Source organism: Nomia melanderi, chromosome 6 (genome assembly GCF_051020985.1).
Source record: "Nomia melanderi isolate GNS246 chromosome 6, iyNomMela1, whole genome shotgun sequence".
Lineage (NCBI taxonomy): Eukaryota > Metazoa > Arthropoda > Insecta > Hymenoptera > Halictidae > Nomia > Nomia melanderi.
In genome coordinates this window covers 2,771,064-2,790,392 of record NC_135004.1, presented here as the reverse complement: position 1 = coordinate 2,790,392, position 19,329 = coordinate 2,771,064, and the positions used below count along the sequence as shown (strand labels likewise).

General features: G+C 45.6%; 1 protein-coding gene across 3 annotated transcripts in view; it reads right to left on the bottom strand.

The window, feature by feature from the left end:
• The window catches only part of retn (retained), a 167,641-nt gene that overhangs the window by 87,348 nt on the left and 60,964 nt on the right, over window positions 1-19,329 (bottom strand). For 2 of the 3 annotated variants that reach the window (XM_031977556.2, XM_031977574.2), the window contains one exon: window positions 18,146-18,496. In XM_031977556.2, coding sequence (XP_031833416.1) covers window positions 18,146-18,496 — 351 coding nt within the window. The remainder of the gene's footprint in view (window positions 1-18,145; window positions 18,497-19,329) is intronic. The other variant, XM_031977565.2, reaches the window with a different exon arrangement.

Sequence of the window (19,329 nt, the reverse complement as noted above, 5' to 3'; positions counted from 1 at the left end):
TGAAAGAAGATGTTCAACGGGGATAAGGGATCTCGGGCTCATTGTGCGGTGCATCGGTGCACGCGACGCTGCACGCGATCGCGGCCGGCCTGGCCGGGGCGGAAGCAACGGTAGTAGCCACGGATCGAGCTCGTAGCTCACTGCCACGGGACTGCGTTCTTATTAGCGATCGGCGTTCGGCGTTCGGCGCGACTATCACAACGCGAGAGGACCGGAACAGAGAAAAGTGGTTGAACGTGACGGGGGTAGTTGAGTTTCAGTCTTGGAACTTGATTCTTCAGTCGCACGATCGATGCAAGAGAAATGTTAGAGGGTTTAGACGCAACATAACGCCATCGTCGATCTGCTGAATTATCTGCAAATCACGAGATCGATATCACGCGAGTTTGGCTAATGCGAGGGTTACAAAATAGTGAAAAGTTGAAATTTAACACGTTGAATGTCGCACGATTTCATTGAACAAAGTACACGAAGTGGAGGAAATACAATGTTAAATCATTTGATTGAATTGCAGCATTATCATTGCACGATCATTTAGCTGAATACCATCGCAATCAGGTAGCATTATTTATAATATAGAAAAGTTCTCAAATAATCATCGTTTAATTGTAAATTCAAATGCAAAAGGAGTTTATCAATGGACAGGTGATCTATGTCTGTGGTAATAGAAGATCAGTAATATTGTTCTCAGTAACGACTCGAACAAACGATATTAATTTATCGTAAACAAGATTGTAAATTAATACATGAAACACGCGGAATTCGCATGATAAAAACGCATGAAATTAGAACAATGCACAGTAGGAGTCTAGAGAAATTCTATCGACGTTAAAACCCAGCACAAGGATAACCACGAAGATTCCTGCGTCTTCCTTCTAATTACACTCAAACGACTCTCGCGTCCGTCCGCGAAAAAGTCGTTTCCGCAAGCGGCATGTTCGAAACGAAATGGCACGGCTCGCCGCGCTCGTTTCTCGGGCAAACGGTGTTCGAAAGCGCGTGCACGCGGCACGTGCCCCGCGCCGCATCCCCGCACAGGGATGCCGCCCCCGGGGGAAACGCGCACGCTCGATTGAACCAGATCATCCCGAGACCGATTCCGTCCCAGCCGGAACACGTTTGAAAAAGGGTTCGCGCGTCTTCGGGGCATCTTGCCGCGCACAAATCGCAAGTGATCCACGCGAAAGGGGTTAACGATAATCCGAAACGGATGAACGAACCGGGGGAATTCCCCGTTGGCGACCAATTTGAACAATCTCTGTTATCGTTTCAAGCGGCCGTCGTTTCTTAACCCCTTGCCCTACGATTTGTTCCTCAACTATGATCGACACAACTACTCTGTCATTAATTATTTATTAAGAAAGAAGAAACAATTATAGGCATATTCTATTTCGACCTTTGCTGCGAAGTATAATTAACAGAAGAATAATATTCAATTGGAATTCAAAAGAATCGAGTAATATTTATGCATGTTAAACTCTGTTTAAAATCTTCGCCATGAGTTTGACACGTTATTGATAGCAAGGGGTTAACATTAGCTTTTATTATACAATACAACGGATGGTTAGTAGACAGTTTATTCTTTGTTGCTGGAAAAACTGATGCTCATTCATTTAGATCTTGGAAATTAGATGTGTAAAAGTAGGCAATTAGGACGCATATTTGTCTACTTGCCGAGATTAAGATCGAAAATTTACCAAATAATGTTCGTGAAATTTGATGTGCGTAAAACAGATGTGTTCCTACTGTTAAGAAACCATTGATTCAGGAAAAGTTATTCACCGTTCAACGATGAGAAGTACGCAAGTATTTTCTTATGTTTCGAAAGTCTAAGATGTAGAAAAAAGTGTTAAGAGCAGTGAAATTTCATAAAATACAATTTGAAAGCAAAAAAATTCTCTATATGCAGTGTTCACTCCTACAGGCGAAGCACTCGTTTCCTTGAATAATATCTTCGTTTCATTAAACACAATGAAAATATCTCAATTCCTGTCTTAACCGACTTGTCTATAAATACTCAAACCGAGTGTCCTTGCTCCATCTGACTAACACCCGAGATACGGAAAACTCCGGTTTTCCCTGTTTTCCTGGCTAAAATTAACGAAACCTCACGGCGCAACAATGGCGGCCACCGAAGCGAACGCGTCGAGGAGCAGTCGGCCGGTCGCCGGTTATCCTAAAATTATCTCGTCCGCAGGATCGGCATCCCATTTCACTAGACGGTTCGACGTATCCCAGAGGCGCGGGTCGCGTGCCGTCAACGTGGGACGTTAGACGGTCTTCTGTCCGCCTATCCTCTTCCAGCCAACGGGAACGGTTCGCGCGTCTCCGACAGCGGCGTCGACTTCCTAACGCCGTCTGAAACGAGCCTCCCTCGAGCAGCTGCTCGTAACTCTTCCCCGGTGGGACCACGGTAATTTAAAACGCGCTACGTATCACGTCCTAGTGAGAGGAAAAGCTCCGAAATGCTCCAAAACCCGATAAGTATGGTAGATCATTAACCCGTTGCGCTATAATCTCACAACTGCACCCGGAAAATCTTCTATTTAAAATTCAGTAGAAAAAAAATCGTTTTCATGCTTATTCTATATTTATGTTTACTCTAAAATACAGTTACCCTATGATATGGCGTCAGACTCGCGATAAAAATGATAAATATAAATTAATCATTATTTCTCTATTATCAAAGGTTAATCTCTGGAGTATATATAGACATAGAATAAGCATCAAATTCTTTGATTTCTCTAAGAAATTATTAACAATGATGTATTTCTATCGCAGTTGTGAAAAAAGTTACAGGTATCAAATTTGAGTTCGAAGGATTCTGCAGTAAGTTAAAAAACTGCATTCACTATAAACTGAAACATGGATCATAGTGAAAAGGATTTCAATCTACAACGAATACCATCAATTTCCATCGAATAAAAATCATTTCGTTGAATAGAAATCTTCGAGAATGGAATTTGAAAGAGTAATTTCGCGCGGTAGAACTTTCGCCCGCGATCCGACGCACCCCCGTAACGGCCGCCGCTCTTTCATTTCGCGTCTAGACGTCCCCGGGGCCGGGTTCCCGGTATCTCTGATATTTATAATCGCGAAACTCGCCTCGCATTAAAAGGGCCGATTCTCGGATTAGCGGAAGCCAGTCCAGTCTTAGATCTTGCGCGAGAGACGACCGACACATGTCGTGTCAAAAGGCGAGGCGCGCTCGTCCCCTTCACTGCCCCTCGGTCGTCCGTTCGGCTGCCCCTCCCCTCAGCCGCACTTCTTTCTCTTTATACCCATCGTCCTTCCATTGGTACTGGCCCACGACATATCCCGTTTCTTGCGCCACTCGATCTCTGCTTCCCATTTTCCGTTCTCCGCTTTCAAACGTTCCGTAAATATCCGACGCGACATCGTTTTCCCGTAGTATCGACGCGACGCCCCCGCGTTCGACGTCGTCGAGTTCACAGCCCCTTCCGAGGGTTGATGCAGATGTTTCGAATTTGAGCTGGAATTCCTACCGATTATTTGGAAGAACGTTCGCGAGTTCGGAAAATACAGCGTTGAGCTGCCTTTTACTTGGGTCTTTAATGAGGTGGGTTTTACGAAAAGATCTAAATAGCGAATTGAACATTTGTATATTTTTAAAGCGTCGATGATTCACAATATTTACGTTTGACCTGAAATTCTCATCACGAGTCAGACTCGTCAAGATACAGCAAGGGGTTAATATCTCTAGATGAATATTAGCGTTCCAACACCACAAACGAACCCCGAAATACTGAAAGATCCCAACATCACTGCATTCCTTATTCTTCCACTCCGAATAAAAGAAACAAAACATCTTCCGAACAGTCCCATTACAATTACTCCGATAACAATCTTTATCAACGCACAATTATCCACCCACAACTTCCCTATGTATACCAAACGACTCAGAGTTCTCATGAATTCGCGACGACGGGATTCCACTGAAAGCACTGAAAGAGGCGCTAGAACGAGGAGGGTATACCCATTGCTCTTATTTGGCCCGGGGTCCTCCGCGGAGGAGGGCTCTTTCAAATTCTCCTTAACTCGCGCGCGTCACAGCGGCTGCACGCGTGGCCGAATAATGCGAACGAGCGTCGTCGTCGCCGCGGATAGCGCAATTAAGCAAATGACGCGTCCCACGCGTGCCTTTCCTGCGACGTCGCATTGCCGTCTCGATCTCTCTCTCTCTCTCTTTCTCTCTGCCGAGTCGTTTCATCCCCGTTCCGGCCGCACGATGCACCCGCGCCGAAATTAATTTGGTTCTAGCCCGCGAGACGCGAGAATTTCGCTGCGGAGACAGCCCGTAGTAATTCAATAAACGGCGCGACGACCTTAAGCCTCCTCTCCGTTTGCGGTCTTCCGCCTATCCGCGACGCGATGGAAGACCCTCCGCCGCGAACGATTCACACGGCAGCGAAAATCCTCGAACGGATGACGGACTGCATCGTTACCTTGCGTTCTAGAATTAACACATTAACAGGTTGACTGCCAGTGATATTTTTAGTTTGCTGAACTGCCGACAATTGTCTTTTCGAATATTTTTCTGTTCAAAATGATATACCAGTGGAGTACTCAATGTTTTTATTTGGTTTTAAGGATAATTTATTGTCCGTTTAATATTAAGAAAATATATTCCGATCGGAGTGAGTAGCGGTCAACCGATGAAAACTTGTTCTGTTCTTAATGCATAATCGTACCACTCGAACGACCGGTTTTAAAATCTCATTTCTAATTCTGCGTTTCCTATCGATCATTTAACTTTACGTCGATTCCTATGTTGTCCGATTAATTGCTTACGAAGATTTATGTTCGTAGTAGATCTTATACGGACGAGAATAGGACTTCAACGGAAAAGGAATATTTGTGCTGTTAAATTCTCTGTGAAAACTTCACAGTGATTCTTGATATTGCAATCTTGACCTCGTTAATAGAAATTAATGAAAATTTGAATGGATTCTATTGGAAACTAGGGATTCCTTATTCTATTACGAGTTCTATGACATTACGGAGATACAAATTTCATGAAACGTTCTTAAGCCTTCTTATTTCACTCTATATATTCGGAAAACTGAATTCATAGATCACATGGCTCGAAAGTCGTACTCTTCCAAATGTTTGAACACGGTTGCAGCGGAAATAAACACGCCTACCCGGTCAGAAGAGCAACGATACCAATCCGACAGTTACACTAATTTTTCGGCAGCTGTCGGGCGGTTATTAGCAACCCACGGGCCACACTGTAGGTCGATTATGTGTCATTTTCGGGAAAAGGTGGCAATGTTTACTTCTCGATCTCCATGTTTCCTAGCGGAATTCCGCTCAACATTTCGCTTTTTCGTAACCGAACAACTGCGTGCGCCCGACACCCTTTCTGCGTTTTCCAACCGAATGAACGGACAAAGTCGTTCCGCGACACCTGTAATCACGGAAGTAAAAAGACAAGCGAATAAGTGCCGTTTCGAACCGTTGCGAGATTTCCACTTGGATAACGTTAACGGAGAAAACGCGTTTCGTTTGATATCGCGAGGAAGACTCAACGGTTAGCCAGTGGCAGTATTTCAGGAAATAACTCACGGAAAATTAAACTTATCGCGCATGGATGACGTAGCCACCAAGGTTCCATTGAGAATAATCGAAAAGTGATCGTAACTAGACGACATTCGTATGCGAATTTCAAAGTTTCATACCATGAATTCTACCAAGTAGTCTTTGGTGTATTTGAAAGCTAATACAGCTAAATGTTTGGGCCAAACATTATGTAGTTCGACATGTATCTGCTATCCTTGTAACATCACGCAACGTTAATAACAGAGCTCAACATAATAGCTTCACTCTTAGCGATTCAATTCTAGGTAAGTTTACGTATATTCCGAAGATTCGATATCGATAACAGAAAAGTGATATCTCGCTTAAGCAGTAAACATAATAAATTCACATTGAGAATCTTCACTAACTCGATACTAATACTAGAACCAGCAGTGAAATTAATAATCAATAACAGATCAGTGCACCTAAAAATTTCTCAAAAACGAAACACCCGTGTTAGTTCAATAACCATAAAAGGAGAAATTCCAAATAGTCCATCATAACCCATTCCACACTTCCAGTAACGAGACATTAAATGAGAAGGCGCAATATCCCCAACGACCCCGAACTCCAGATCTCAGTAGCCAATCCCAAACGTTCCAAAAACCCAGCAGCGACAGGGTGGCCGCGTAGGAAGCTTGCCGGCCCGGAATTCGGGGATGTCTCCATCTCGCGCGGCGCACGCACGTCCGGAGACACGAATCTCGACGCCGCGCCGCGCCGGTTCGGGAGGAAGAGTTATATTTTGACCCCGGTTAGCATACCAAAGCTGCATTCTATTACACGGGTCCGCGGTGCCCGCTATTATAATGAATATCTTCGCCGGCCAATAAGCATATATGTAAAGCACGCGCGTTTCCATGGGGTGTCAGCCGGTCTGGCCTCAGACAACGAGACGAGAGTCCCGTCCCGTCCCGTCACGTCTCGTCGTAACAACCACGCACACATGCGAACGCGCACAAGGATCCTCGGGAACGCAGACTGGTCCAGGCGTGAGAGAAGAGAGAGAAAGACAAGGACAGAGTGAGCGCCGCGCGAGGAGATATCATTTGAATTTCAATGAATCATGTGGGTGCAAGTGTCGACCGAGCGTATTCATTCACCGTTCACACTCGCGCGTACGCCGTGTGTTCGTTCGCGCGCACAGACGACCGCTCGGATGAATGGTCCAGGACGTATAACCGGGCATGTTCGTATGTATGTAAAATATCGGCCCCCCCTTTCGCCGCCCTCCGCGTCACCCTCGTTCATCCGACGAGGAGCAGAGACGAGACGAACGTCGGAATGCTCCTTCTTTCTTTCTTTCGACGCGGCCCCGTGTATTCACGGTGCACTCCGTCCCCCCGAGGCACAAAGGTGTCCCCGCGATTCAAGTCGCGACCACAAAAGCCGATTATCTGCGATCGTCCTTTGTACGATCGGCCCCCTTCAGCCCCGCGGCGTGTCGCTCGTGCGCGATTGTTACGGATCCTTGTACCGGATACAGTAAACGCCCGTATAACGCGGTTAATACGTTACGTGTTGCATGGATTCCCGTCATAGGAAGTTATGCTGCACGAGATTTTTCTCGTGTAACGTGGATAATGGAAAGTAATATGTTTCGAATGATTGCTACCATGACAGCTTTTACTTTCTGGTTCATGAAGAATAAAGGAATTGGGGGATACGAGGAATCGGTAACAGCGAGAAAACGATGTAACGTTCAACGTAAGCTTATGTTTATGTATCATCGCTTTGTACGAGGAATCGCGAATCGTTGACGCGTTGTAGGAATTTGTATTATGGGAACTCGGGTTATACGGCAATTTACTGAACATAGTTGAGCGCTAGACGATGCAGTCTGTTTTTAGTAGCTGCGTCGGTGTTTCGTGTTTTCTTGAGAGGAGGCGCTAGGGTGGTGTAAGTAGATGATTCACATAATGCTAGTGGTGGACTTTTGGCGAGAAATGCTCTGCCCCTCAAGTTGACTTGCTTTGTTCTGATCGGGCTTGTTTTTCCGTGAATATTGTAGTGGTTGTTTTGTGATTTTTGTTTGGAACTATAATGTTTTGAAGATACAATGAAAACTTGTCTGAAAATAAGTTTACTTCTGTACCTGAATTGAGTGACACTGAACCAAGTTTGGGAGCGAAGACCGTTTCGGACTTCGAAGGGATACAAAGGAGGCCGTCGAATCGGTCCGTTCTTTTCTTGGTAGCAATATCGAATGACCCGTAATTGTCCCTTCCAAGAAATCGGTATAAATGATCGTTTTAGCCGGTGACGCTTTCGTAGCAAGTGAAATCAACTTTGGATACAACACGATGCAAAAATTGCCACCGCTCTCTTGTAAACCTCCGCAACCCTAAAATAACACGTATGTCTGTATCGCACCATTTTGTTTGAAATAGGTGGATTCTCTATAAATTAGCCACCTTTAAAACACTATTTCAGAATGGTGCAAAACTTGCAATTCTTGTAACATAAATACAGGCAACGAATTATCGCGTTATGGAAAACACATCGATGAAAACAAGACACAGTCGCAAAGCCGAGTAGTACAAAGCCAAAAGGGTCGAGGGATGAAAGAAGGAGCGCATCGACGTGGAAATGGTTCGCTTCATTCGTGGCTGAAAAAACCGCGGGCGGCGGGAAGAGACGCGTTCGTGGGCAAATGTGTGAAGTAGCCTGCGAGAGGAAGAAGCGGAGGAAGATGTTACTGCCGGGACTCGTTTAGTGGCGTGCACGCGGGAATTGGTACCACGCGATTCACGCGATAAGAAATACGTGGCCGTTATTAACATCGTTACCAGGGATCGCGGGGAAAGGGATGCCGGGCATTCCAGCGCGTGTTAAAAACCGCGACAAAAGGAGGATCGCCGGCGAAGGATTCATCATTTTTTTCATCTCGTCTGACGTCTTTATTACACGGCTTTATTCTCGCGGAGAACGGTGAAGAATCTACAAAAGGGGATAGTAGAGGAAGGCGTTGCTAGCTCAGTCATACCGCGGAAGACAGGGAGAAATTTAGCGCTTTGCTCGCCATTTTAATCGAGTAACGAAGTCTACGCTAAAAGAATGGCAAAGAGGTTTTAACGTAGTATATTAGGTTTAACGGAGATACTTCAACAAAGTGATTAATATTTTGCCCTGATCATTCTTTTTCGTCAACGATATCCTAAAGTAGAGAATGTGAACTTACCAAATTGTTACCAATCCATGAGAATGGTTTGTTATGTAAGATCAAGAGTTCTAGTTTAAATAATATTCAGAGTTCTACGAGAAGTATAAATAAAACATTTCCCGATGCGAGTTCGTGTTTGGACCTAATCGTAATAGATTCCCGATGCAAATGATCTTCTTCAAGGTGGTCGCGTTATCGGATCCGAGACAAGAGAAGGAGAACAAAAATTACAGACTTTCCCGCAAGAGTCATGGCGGTCGCATCCTGCGCCGGGAAATCTCGTGACCGAGTGCCGCAACGCGGCGTGACGAACCAATTTACTGGGGAGCCGAACGGAGGCATCGTATCTCGATCGATGTCGGTGTCGGAACCGCTCGATCCCTATCGCCGGCGAAATTATGAAAAACAAGGGATTCACGGTCAGAATTTTTGACACACGGCCGGACTGATCTCGATTCTGGTGGCAGATAAAGGGACCCCTGATGTCTTCTTCCGAAACTGGTCCGGGAGTACCGGGACTTCGTGAAATTACGGGCAGGTGACATCCGGTAATTGGCGACAGCGGGGGGAGGGCGAAATTCATTGGAAGACGCCGGCAGCGAAGTCTTCCGGGGAGAGATTATTTTCGTGAACGACACGAAAGTGGCAAGAAATGAGTACAATGTTTTCTCGATTCTCCTCATTGCGGGGCACTTAATGACGCTTAAGGTTCCGAACGTCTGCAGGGTTCTTCGCGATGGTTCGAAGTGGAACGAGTTATCTAGCATTGAATCTTTAATCTTTAGACTTTAAACCTTAGATCTTGGATTTTAGATTTTAGATTTCAGATTGAACATTTTTCAATTTTAAACATTACAAATGTTTGTATATGAAAATTGTCGACATCCCTAGATCTAAAAACAGACAACAATCCAAATTCTCCGAGAAAATTGCTCGATACATCCCCTAGATCTCAACGAGAACATAAGCATCCCTATTTTCACGTTGCTCAGACGAACTTCATTTTCCATCAGTTATTACCCTAACACCTTTCCACGTAGCAAATGAAAACCTACAGGATCCGGGGAGAGGTATTCGAATGGCGGAGCCGATGCATCCCGAATGGTTTCAGTAACGATCGGAAGGAGAGGCGCGAACTGGCGAGAGGCAGAAGAGCGATCGGCAACGGAGAACGCCTCTCAATTGGTCGGCCCTAACGAGCGCTCGCGCGCGCGCGAAAAGCGTAGGTAGCTTAATAGCCATATTTACAGCCTCATCCAATTATTGGGTAAACACGAAGAATCCGCGGGTCAATATATTGTTCCTGTTCGCCTTTTTTTCGTGGCGGAAAAGCCTATGCTGCCAGGACGGCCGGCCGCAGACCGTTTACGGTTAAAGCGGCGCAGGTGTTCCGCGCGGACCAACCGGATTAATGCTGCAAAATTCTCGAGTGCACCGGTTCGCAATTTTACGCTGCTCCTCGGGACCATTGTTTGCGAGACTAGAATCGCCTTGTATTATAATTCGACGAGAAGATAAATTTTCGGAGTTCTAGGGGTTGATCGGATTGAAATGAAAGAAGAGTGTTCCGAAAAACGAGGGTTGAAAAGTTGATAATTTGGAAAATGGTATTTTTTTCATTTTGGTTAATAATATTAGAATGACTAAACAGTTGAATTGATTGGTTAGTATATTTTACATTGTATTTTAATCTAGTATACAAATTATATTTTCGTATATTGTAATACAGTAATCAAAATATCGAAGGTGCAATCTTTCACGCCCTCAAAATTCTCATTTCCTCCGTAATAATTTAAAACTCTTGAGGAACATTCCTTTCGAAATTTCTTAACTCGACAGGCTAAGCTTAAACGATTTCTAATTAGAACACCCTCGCACCCTAAAATGCATCCCTCTATATAGCCGAGGGTCCGTAGATGGGATAAACGATGCACCTCTCCTCCCGATTCTTTTGAAGAAACGGAAAGTGAGTAATTCGCTCTCGAATGGTAATATGCGAATTAACAAACCGTTCCGAGAGAAACAGGAGGGTGGTACAATGGGACCGAACGCTCGGACAATTCCCTCTCTGTGAACGAGCTCTCCCGGTGACCGCGTCCCGTTGCACCGTGCCGTAATTGCGCATCTGCATGTATGGGCTGGGTAATTGATCGATAAACGGGGATGCGGAGATAATGACCGTGCCGGGAATGCACCGACTGGCGGAAGAAACGAGGATCCGCGGTCTGCGGAGGGTTATTAATCGACCGCCACACTAATTAATACGTCCTGGACCTCGTGTACACGGCCTGTCGCTAAAGTTTAGTCCAGACTGAGAGACGATTCTAGGAACAGTTATCATTTCGTGTACTTTTGGTAGCTGCAGTAGAATCGCGATCACCCGATCGAATTAGACGATTAACGACACAGCTGAATGGAGAATCGAAAAGAAATTCTTTGAAGCATATTTACAAGATTAGATTGTATGTATTTTTGGGCGTAGTCTAAAAATCCGAATGATTGAGTTTGTGGATAACTAAGACTCTAAATAAATTGATCATTTAAGTCGTGAAAAATAAGTCGGTTAATAGAGGAAACGAGCTATTCATTCGCCGAATTAATCCTGCGAAGTGATAAGTAAAAATATTATTAAATTACATTAAGCGTTTTAGTAACTGAAGTCTCAGAAAATTCGGGAAACAAAGTTAGTCACTTTGGCTCGTGAATGTGTTCAATATTGAAAATGTGATCACGATCTTTAAACAATAAACATATTATTGACAGTGTATCAGTCAGACTCAGTTCCCTAACAAGATCGTTTCCATGTTGATAACACTGAACTAAAACTGAACATCTCCATCATCGTTTAACACTATTCTACTTTGTTCTCCTCAAATTTAAGAGAATTGTTTTATTGAAGACACTAATTTGATGCGGCTGCATGAGGAATTGCTTATACACGGTCCACAGGTAAAGTGTTCCAGTCTGGACCAGCCTTAAGGTCGACAGTTCTTTCCCTTTCCGAAAGGATACTCGGATACTTGGTCGGGGAACGACTCTCGATCCCCTTGTTTTTATCTTAACGCGGAGCATTTACTGGCCGCGGATTACGCGCCGTTTACCGATAACACTTTACGATACGGTTTACGATTCTCCGTCCACTTAATTGCGAAAACTGTTCGAATAGATGTGGACAACGCGTTAGGAAGCGTTGTTGCGCGAGGTTTCGCACTCTCCCGTTGCATCGCAAGGACGTCGAAACTCGGACGCCGCACGGCCGCGGCTTTGTCCCTCGAGGAACCGAGAAAAACAATTCCCGGTATTATCGTTACCGCAGATTCGCGTGCAAACGATTTCTTACCGCGGCGAGGAGTGCATGATAATTGACAATTAACTCAGCCCTGGACCGTCCCCTTTATACGAGATGGACGGGGACAATTATTGCGACGAGGCACTGTTGCTTGATTATATGATTATCTACACAATGAGTGCTCGTAAAAACGGAGGAGATTGTTGGAATTTTGCTTAACATTGGCGTGCCATCTTTTGTTTGCCTTCTTACACGGACAGATGTTATTGTAAGATGTGCTAGGAAATGAATTACAAGAAATGTCTACAAAATTTGAGGTCAGTTTTCTGCTTTGCAAGATCATCGCAATAAATATATTGTTACAATCTTTACTAATTGGGAATTCAATGTAACTCCGCGATCGTTCCACTGTTGAACATAAGTTATTCAATTCCAAACTCCAAAAACCGAAAAAAAAGGCAGTAATCTCTTGTTCACGAAAGTCAACTTATTACGTATTATCTACATATGTAACCGAGAGAATTGTATTACCTATTTCCAACTCAAATACGTTAAAAACTTTAGGTAGCCAGGAGCTGAAGCGTTCCAACCGGATCGTACGAGGATACTCTTCTTTCGAAAAACAGAGACGGGGGTGGCGTTGTGTTCGTTGAAACGGGCGCGCACCGACACACCGGCAGCAACCGCGGCGCAACGCGAGGGGTCGGCCGCGCGCGCACGTATATGGCAGGCGAAATACCCGGCAATTTGCAGGTTTACGAGTTATTTCGCAATGGCTGCAAAGTATAGTGCTACAGTATTATACTGGCCGTGGTAGCGCACGGTCAGTGAACGGCGCGGCAAGGGGGGATGATGCGCGCCGGGATGCGTGTAGGTGTGCTTAGAAGTACCTTGCAACCGAGATACGGCAGCCTTTTCGCTCTAGCCATCGGTGCTCCTCGGTTCTATGCGCGTTTCTGCGCGTACGGCTTTGTTTTATTGAAACGTTGCGCCTCGAGTGCTTCACCCTATCTAGATACCCAGCACCGCGAAATGCCGGAGGTAGCAGCAGTCTTTCTACCCCCGTTTCCAGAACAAGGTTGGCGCAGTGTAAACTCGAGGAAAACTTTTGTTCGCACCTACTCGAGTAACTGAAACTGATGATATACTATTTTGCAGAGAATGTTTAGAGCAAGGGTGTCCAACCTTTTAGCGTCTCTGAGTCTCATTGGAAGAAGACGGGTTGCTAAGGACCGCACATAAATTAATAACATATGTGATTTATATTCGCAGTATTCTTAATGGGTTTCTTAGTCGCAATCTTCTAAAGTTTGTATGCGTGTGATTTTTTATTAGGCCGCATTCACAATCGTCTTGTGCCGTAGGTGGAAGAAACCTGGTTTAGAGCATTACGTTGAAACTGTTCCAACTGTTGGCGATTCAAAAGTAGCAAGTGTATTTTTGGATTAATTATAAATACAATTATATCTTGGAGAGGATTTGCTATTAGTCTACGTTACTCTTGATGATAGAGGATGTCTTGGAAGGTCGCGTCAATATGGAGTCTCGCGCCGCCATTGAAGTCTACAGCGCCTCGCGTTCTGGGAGTCCATTACAATTCAGTGAGAGTGCAGATTGCTGCAGGACTTTCTCGCAAGCAGAGATAGTCCCGATCTTCGGGTTTTTAACAGTAATTCGTATCCTTTTGGAAAAGTCATGCTACGAGTGATGAAGCAATACTGTATCGTTACAATTGTCTGAATCTAAGTTTCCCAAAACACGTAAATAGAAGAACCATGGATCGCTTTGGATTCGATGCATCGTCGAATCCGCTGTCGCAACAAAGCAATGATGTAGTAGTAACAAACGAACCAACGAAGATCGGCGTTCACCGTCAACAGCGTACTTTTACGGCCGATAACGATTGCAAATCCCCGGTCGTCCGACTGGCCGAGCGATCGTTAGGATCCAAGCGAGTGCCGGAAGAGTGGAAAGAAATCAGGCCGTTAAATTCGCCGTTAAATGCGTCGGATACGGGATCGAACGGGGCGAATTTTAGCGTCGGAGCGTCCATTACGCGCGGCAGCGATGAGCCGAAATGAAATACACCGACGCGCGCGTGGGGTCGCTCGAGTTTATCGCGTCGCGTTTTATCGCGTCTGAATAATTTTGCATCGGTACGCGCCGCCCGGCTCGATAAAACCGTCGCGATGGCGGCCATCGGTTCTCGAAGCCGATCCGGATCGCGGGGAAAAGCAGCGCGGTTAAATTTGGCGCCGCGCCGCGGTTTCGGACATCGTGAGCACATCGGCCGGCGCTCGTGTCAGCTCGAAAAACGACCCGGGATCACCGCGAGGAGAAGGGAAGAAGGGGGAGAAAGGGGGAAGCATCATCCGCGAGAGCAGGAAAGATTAAAGACTCGGCAAGTACGCCCCCACCGGAATGATGGATGCGATCCGTGAGACGCGGGCGCCGCTCTTCGAGTAGGTGGAGACTTCCATTTTCATTCCAACGGTTGTACCCCTCATCTCCTCGCGCGTCTTCCCCCGTTCTACCTAAAGCGTCTGTACGCTTTAATCAGCGATACGTCTCGCGCTGCCTCCTCCGGCCGTCGTCTCTCTGACATCGAGCCGGGAGGACACCGTGAACCTTGATCTTTCGGCGCATGCTAGACACCACGGGCATCAAAGAGGAACTAAGACGGCCAAGGCTGGTTACGGTGGGTGTTTACAAATATGTTCCCATATTTGGATGGGAACAAGAGCGAGGTCGACTGTGAAAAATGTCGATTATACTGCCGTTTTTCTGTTTTCAGGTGTCTTTTTAAAGGTAGGATCGGATGAATCTAAATGGCCAGTTTTGGATTTCCCTTTTTATAGTTATTGAAAGGAGATGGAAGAGTTTTTGAGAAATTGTTAAATGTATGTGGATTTAAGTAAACTTAAAGTAGAATATAAGTAAATTGAAATCTTAACAAAATAGTGTTCTAGTGTTAACAATATTGTATTGCGTAGACATAAATGGATATGATAGTTATTTCGGTGAGGAATCAGTGATTTAGGGTTAAGTATAGTTCAATCGACGGTGGGTCACGGTCGACCCGTGTAAACGTTTTAATAAGATTCCTTTGACTCACGGTATGGAAGGATCTTATATTATGTGTGCAACAATATGTGCAAGCAAACAAATATGCATTTGCATATGGGTTTTTTCAGCCGGATTTAAAACGAAATATATATTCAAGTGTGATGAGGTATTAATTGTTTCGATACGACACCGTCACGGAAAATCATGTTTTCCGAGATACACACGCTCCTCGTTTTGGAACATATTTAAAGGAGTTCAGGAAAATAGTTTCCTTCCGCGACGAAAAATATTTGCATTGACGTCGTACATCGACGGAAACGTTCAATAATTCTATATTATCAGCGGCATTATGAATAATATCATTATCAATACCGCTACCACTGCGAGCACTACTGTTATCATAAACTAGACTTTCTTCCTACTGCAATAGACAGTAACGACAACTTCAAAATTCCCCGAAACTTCCTCTACAAACCGAAGAAATTTCCTAAGCCGTTCTTCATTTTTCTGCGACTGCATTCACTGTATCCCAATTAGTACGCAGCTATGATTCCAACATCAACGAAAACTATCTTTGCTCGGAGTACCTCTCGACACTTCCTCCAAAACTCATCGAATCTCGGAGGTCCGATTCAGTGAATCCAACAGACGGCGAACCGTGTCGCAGAAACGCCGCGAGCACAAGACAGTCGAAGAAGGAACCCAGTTTCCAGCAAGAAATCGGTACGGGAGACGCGTCCATCGCGACGGGTCCCCCGTCCCATCGACGAAGTAGGTCTGTCGTAGGCCGGTGGCGCGGCGCGGAGTATCGGTGGACGGTCCGCGCGCGAACAACAATCTAAATGGTAATCCAACACCACACCCTCTTTGCAAAAACTGAAAAGCACCGGTTGGTCGCGTCGAGAGGCCGCTGGCCGACTGGGGCCCCGCAAAAATCTGCGCGCTGAGCAAGAGGGCACACGGACGGGACCGGGCAAAAAGCATTAACAAGGCTGCGATGAGCGTCCGGCTAATTCTATAACTCCCCTTCCCTCCTCCTCCAGGCCCCGTCCCCCAGCATCGCCGTCTATGTTTTCTCCGCCACCCCGCTTCTATGTTCCGTGCGGCGTTATTTTATCGTCTTTCTGCGTTCGTTCTTTTCTTGCACCCTCCGCCACTCTCTTTCTCCCTCTCCCTCTCTCTCTTTCTCTCTTTCTCCTCCCCTCTGGTTCTTTACGTTGCCCGGTCGCCCACCCCCGTTCCACCTCCGCAAACCACCTCTTTCCCTGGCCCGTGCACGATCGTTTTGGTTATCCTTGAAGGAAACACCGTCAGCGCGCCCCGGTGGACGGTCGGCCGGTAATTATCTCCCGGTCGTGTAAAAATAATAATTAGCTCCCATCGTTGCATTAATTAAAGCCCCCACCAGCAGGCTGAGCCGATGGTCCGAGGTGTACCCCTTCCACGGTCGCGTAGTACAACGCACGAACACGCTCGCCGGCCGTAATTACGCGTCCCTTATGGCACTAACCACTGTCCCACAAAGGGCGACCGCTTTACACGCCCACGTCGCTCGCGCGACCGCCTCGTACCAGCTTCATCCGGCCGATCCCGTCCAATGCGAGCAGGATCGCGCGTCCCCCTGCGCCGCCGCAAACCGTCGTTCTAACTGCTGCCCGCCGCTTTGCTACGCTCGCGTTGCGGTGGAGAGGTTGGAACGCGGACAGATCGCGGAACGCTTATCGGTCGAACGGGCGATAACCATCGACAGCGTTCGCTACTTTACGATCCGGGAGATAAGTCGCGGAGGACACGGTGAATTATTGATACGGATAGCTGAAATGATCCCCTCGAGCGTTGCCTGTGGATCCTCCGCACGCGATCGATGCGCGGACCGTTCTTGACTCGATTCTCTTGGATTGTATAGTTTGTCGACGGGAATTCTTAAGAGGAATATCTAACAAGGGTATAGAATAGAGAGAGGCGAATCGGAACGTCTTCTCTTTGACAGTTGAGAAATAAAAATGCTTAAATATTAAAAATAAAAAGTTCAGGAGAATTTTGAAGTTTTTCGAGGAAAGCTACAAGGAATGACAAATGTCATTTGCCATATAACGAATGTGGATTGAATTCTTATTTCGGTACGATTCACCCTGTAACCCGATTAATTATTTGTATAATTTGTTCCAGGATTTTTTCCATTTGATTAGCTATTGTTTCAATTGTTAGCAGGCGTCGACAGTTTTATATTAGGTGCAATGTAGTTTTATATTACAGTTTTACGGTAGAAAGATAGTCCACGATCTTATCTACGTATCCGGATGATCTTTCCGTCATTAACACTTTGAGTGCCGTGTCATTCCAGACCGGTGACACACCTTTAGTCTGAAACGGGGCGTTAATATTTATAATTCAATATTGAGTGTAATGAACTTATTACGAAGCGCATGGATTTTCTACGGTGTTGATCGAGAACTCAGAGCGTTAAAACACGTATTAGCGTGCATGATAATCATCCAGAGCGAAGTATATCGTACTGAATGAAGATTCTTACGTTGCGCTTGATCAATTAAACTTTGATGTAACGTCTCAATTGAAATCCGTACTCAATATTAATATCATATCTTTCAAATCCCTGTTTTCCGTTCGAAGAATCATAATTTCACAATTCTACGTCTTTCCCCTCAGAATAATTTTCAACTTTCAAACATTCAGTTTCGAATGAATGTTTTTATTCCTTTGATGAATACTTTGTCCATCCCAAACTATCGTCCTCCCTTTGCTCCAGTATTACGATAGAACGTCAGCACACCCTTGTTTTTTTACATTTCCAGAAAGTTCGATCGCCCGACAAAGGAAGAAAAAAACAGAAATTCCGAAGTATCGGCTAATCTTCGACGCGTTATACGAGCCGTCCCCACCCTCGGTAGGACTCTGGGCCCATCTCGCGCCGGTATCCGTGATGAAATCGGAGCAATCGTCGGGTTATGGTCGGCGCACCCGGCAAAGAAACGAAGGAACATGCATATAGAGAGCTAGGTACTTGCCTGACGCACCTGTTTGAACTGCTCTTCGAAGCTCCAGCTGGTTTGCTGCTGGTGATTCGTTCCCGTCGAGTTGTTCTGCAAGTGATTGCTGGTGTCCCGAGGCTCGCCGCCGTTCCTCGCGCTGCCCTGCGACGATTCGCTGGAATGCGAGCTGGCCGACGATGTCATCTGATTGCCGACCAGGCCCCCGCCCATATTGCCCGACTGCGGATGATTGTTCTGCGGGTGATGCTGCGGGGTTAGGAACGCAGCCGGCGGCGGGAACGAGAACGGCAGATTGAACCCGCCACCGCTCATCGCGGCTTGTAGCGCTTCCAGCCCGCTCTTGTTGCTCAACGCGTCCACGTCGTTCTGTTGAGGAACAATCGGGGGAAAAGCATTTAATTAAACCCAGTAAGTGGTTAACGTTTTGTTTCTGCTTAGACGACATTTCAAATGTCCCGTATTTGAACTCGATCTTAAATTTTCTTTAGTTGAACGAGATTTCTTGTTATTCGGCGTGTCCACTGATAAAGCTTTCAATGAAATCCTCTAATAAGTTGATATTTTATGTCTCCTTGGACGAGACCTTAAATTTTCTCTATTTGCACGAGATCTCGAATTTTCTCTGCTTAGACAGGAACCCAAATGTTCATCTAGAAAGTTCAATCTTCCAGAAGTATTAGATTTTAGTAGAATTCCTGGGAAACAAGAAAGTTCAGACGATAATTTCGTGAGATACGAGTATCGTCAGTCACGACAGAATCTAGGAAGATGAAGCATCGCATAATAATTATGAAAATTAATCTGTATACCGCGTATCATAGATACTTAGAATTAAAAGAATCACTAGAATTTGTAACGAGCAATCAAATATTGTTCATGCAATAGACTTCTAAGAATTACGAATAATAAAAAATATGCATCCCGGACACATCAAATCCGCTTTCTGCTTCGAAAGCGAACGGCAACGATTTTGAAACCTGCTGGATGCTATCGGAACAGCGGAATACAAACAATGGCCGCGAGTCGAGTGCGGCGATCGTAAAAAATGGTCTTGTAATTTCCTTGCGTAATAAAGAAAAATGGGAATATCGACGTTAGGGTAATGGCCGGGCCGCAGTTGCGACATACTCTCACGATTTGCCAAGTTTTGCGTCACTCGACGCGCTTTTTCCCCAGTTTTTCAGCCGGCGAACGCTTAA